The sequence below is a fragment of the Chaetura pelagica genome, unplaced genomic scaffold (assembly GCF_000747805.2).
Source record: "Chaetura pelagica isolate M959 unplaced genomic scaffold, ChaPel_1.0 scaffold12, whole genome shotgun sequence".
NCBI classification, from domain to species: Eukaryota; Metazoa; Chordata; class Aves; order Apodiformes; family Apodidae; genus Chaetura; species Chaetura pelagica.
The window spans coordinates 7319410-7321790 of NW_009952801.1; the positions used below are offsets into that span (position 1 = coordinate 7319410).

Consider the following 2381-nt stretch of genomic DNA (forward strand, 5'->3'; position numbering starts at 1 on the left):
TCGGAAGTCAAGTTAATGCTAGAATTCCAAAAATACACATGGGTAGTATATAAGGAAAATACTCTTTTTTTATATGCTAGCTATCCTGACTTCATTTTGAGAGAGATCCAACTATGCTCACTGCATATTGCTATCATGTTTGCATACACATGGAAACACTTTATGGGCAACCTTAGCTCAAACAGTTAAAAGTTGGTGAAAGGTCACGTAACCTTAGTGATAGCCTTTCAAATCTATATTGCCTGTCTAATAAGATTAATTGGTATTCTCTGCCCAAATTAGGCAAGTTGAAATGTCCTTAGACTGGTAAACAGGAGATGTGAAACCGGGAAAAAAAAAAAAAAATTTGCTTGCAGAAGAAAGAATTATTTTCCATGTTTGGCTTAATTCTGTATGATAAGTACCCCCAAATAACTTTGTTTTATTTCTGTGCAGCTTGCTTGCATATTTTCATGTAAATTGCATTTGTTCTTTTTCTGTAAGGCTCGGACTGGCCGTACCACTATTGTGATTGCTCACAGACTGTCTACCATCAGGACTGCTGACACTATTGCTGCATTTGAGAAAGGCATCGTAGTTGAACAAGGAACACACAGTGAGCTCATGGTGCAGAAGGGAGTCTACTACTCTCTTGTAATGCAGCAGGTAAGCACAAATTATTTATTTTCTTTCTCCATTTCACAAACTTGTGAAATGCTGGTATGTGGAGCCATTTTCTCTCTGTAGGTCCTGCACATTTAGCAGCTGCCAGCTGGACAGTTGCTCTAGTTTGACCAGGAAGACAGACTTGGAATTCTTGGCTGTTTTACCCATAAGTATTTCACATTTATGCCATCCAGTATGTCAAAAGCATAAATGAGTAGAAGGCACAGGCTACATACTTACGGCATAACCACAGAATTCTTGGATTCCAGGTGGATTCCATACACTGCTTAAAGGAAAGAAAAAAAAAAAATTGGGACCAAATAATGTACTGTCATTCTGTGTTGAAATGTATGTGGCCTTTAGGCAGCAGTGACCATGAGACTGAAACAGTGGTACTTTTGAGAAAAAATACTCCTTTCCTTTTGTCTGCTCAAAATGCTTTACGAGTTCATATCCTGAATTCTCACTAGGGTTGTAGCAATGATGTTGAAGATGAAGGAACATCAGAAGAAAGTGAAGACATGGGGCCTGAGGAATATGAGGAAAATGACAGAAAGGATCTTGTGGAGGAGCTGACTCTTCAAGATGGTTTTGAAGAATCAGTGATGTCTGGGAGGGGCAGTGTACGAAGAAGATCCAGCAGGTATAAGAGGAAGAGGCGCTTTTATAAGAAAAAGGTCTTTGGAAAAAAGAAAAACAAACAGCTGGAGGTTGGTATTAAAAGTTTTGTTTAGAATTTTTGTGGTAACCTGTAAACGTAAACACAAAGCACATAATTTTGCGTACTTTTAGATAGCTGGCTGCCGTGCAACCTTTACTTTGTTGCTATTACAGTCAGTACTCACCAGACTGAGTATATGCCCTAAGAATATCAAGGCAACTGTGTCTCAACTAAAACTTAGTTTTAATACTATTGACTTAATGTGGTGCTGAAAAGAACTTGTGCTGTTCTTTGGTCATGTTTCATAAAAGTAAGTGTATTATTTTAGTGTTACTGAAGTTTTAATTCTATTAATTGTATCTAAGTAATTGAGTTGTGAGGTGTCCTTTGCAGAATTCTTTACTTCGTGGTACTCGCTGTTGCAAATACTAGTTGATAATGTGTAATCCCTGTGTGCAGCCATGTGCAGGTCAAGTTTTAAGGCACTTTGGAGTATCATGTTACACTTTTGTCAAATTAAAAAAATGTACTGAAACCCTAAAATTTTTAAGTGTATTCTAAATAGAAGAACCGTTTTTCTCTCACTCTTAATGTATGCTTTAAAGTATCCAGTTCTAGAAGGTTTTATTCAGATAGAACACTTTAATTGATAAATGTTATATAAATATAAAAGTTATATAGGAAGTTCAGGTTTAAAAACAGAGCTCTTATTTGTCCAAGTTGAGTTATATGTGGCAATCAATGGAGGCAGATGTCCAGTATACTCTGGATCAGACTTTGTGTGGGCAGCTCAATAGAATCTTGGTTTTGTCTTTTCCTATTTCGTACTGCTTGAACTATAGCGTGACATACATTGGAAGAGTTGTTTAATTATTTTTGGTCTGAGGATTATTTTTTTTTTTCACCCAACATCAAAAGAAAAATAAATGTAGATTCTGAAGTAAAGTCACAGATTCTTTTAAATCTATGGAAGTTGGTACCTCATCTGTAATACAGCATCTGATTATTTAAAATAGCGATGGAAGCGTTAGTCTACTTGGTGTCTATCACTATTCCTTCTCACTAAAGCATAGCT

General features: G+C 36.5%; 1 protein-coding gene across 1 annotated transcript in view; it reads left to right on the forward strand.

Annotated features, from left to right (window-relative positions):
• LOC104386361 (multidrug resistance protein 1-like) overlaps window positions 1-2381 on the forward strand; it is a 33500-nt gene that overhangs the window by 16518 nt on the left and 14601 nt on the right. The window contains exons 13-14 of the mRNA XM_009994963.1: window positions 484-645; window positions 1116-1355. Of these exons, the coding sequence (XP_009993265.1) occupies window positions 484-645; window positions 1116-1355 (402 nt within the window). The remainder of the gene's footprint in view (window positions 1-483; window positions 646-1115; window positions 1356-2381) is intronic.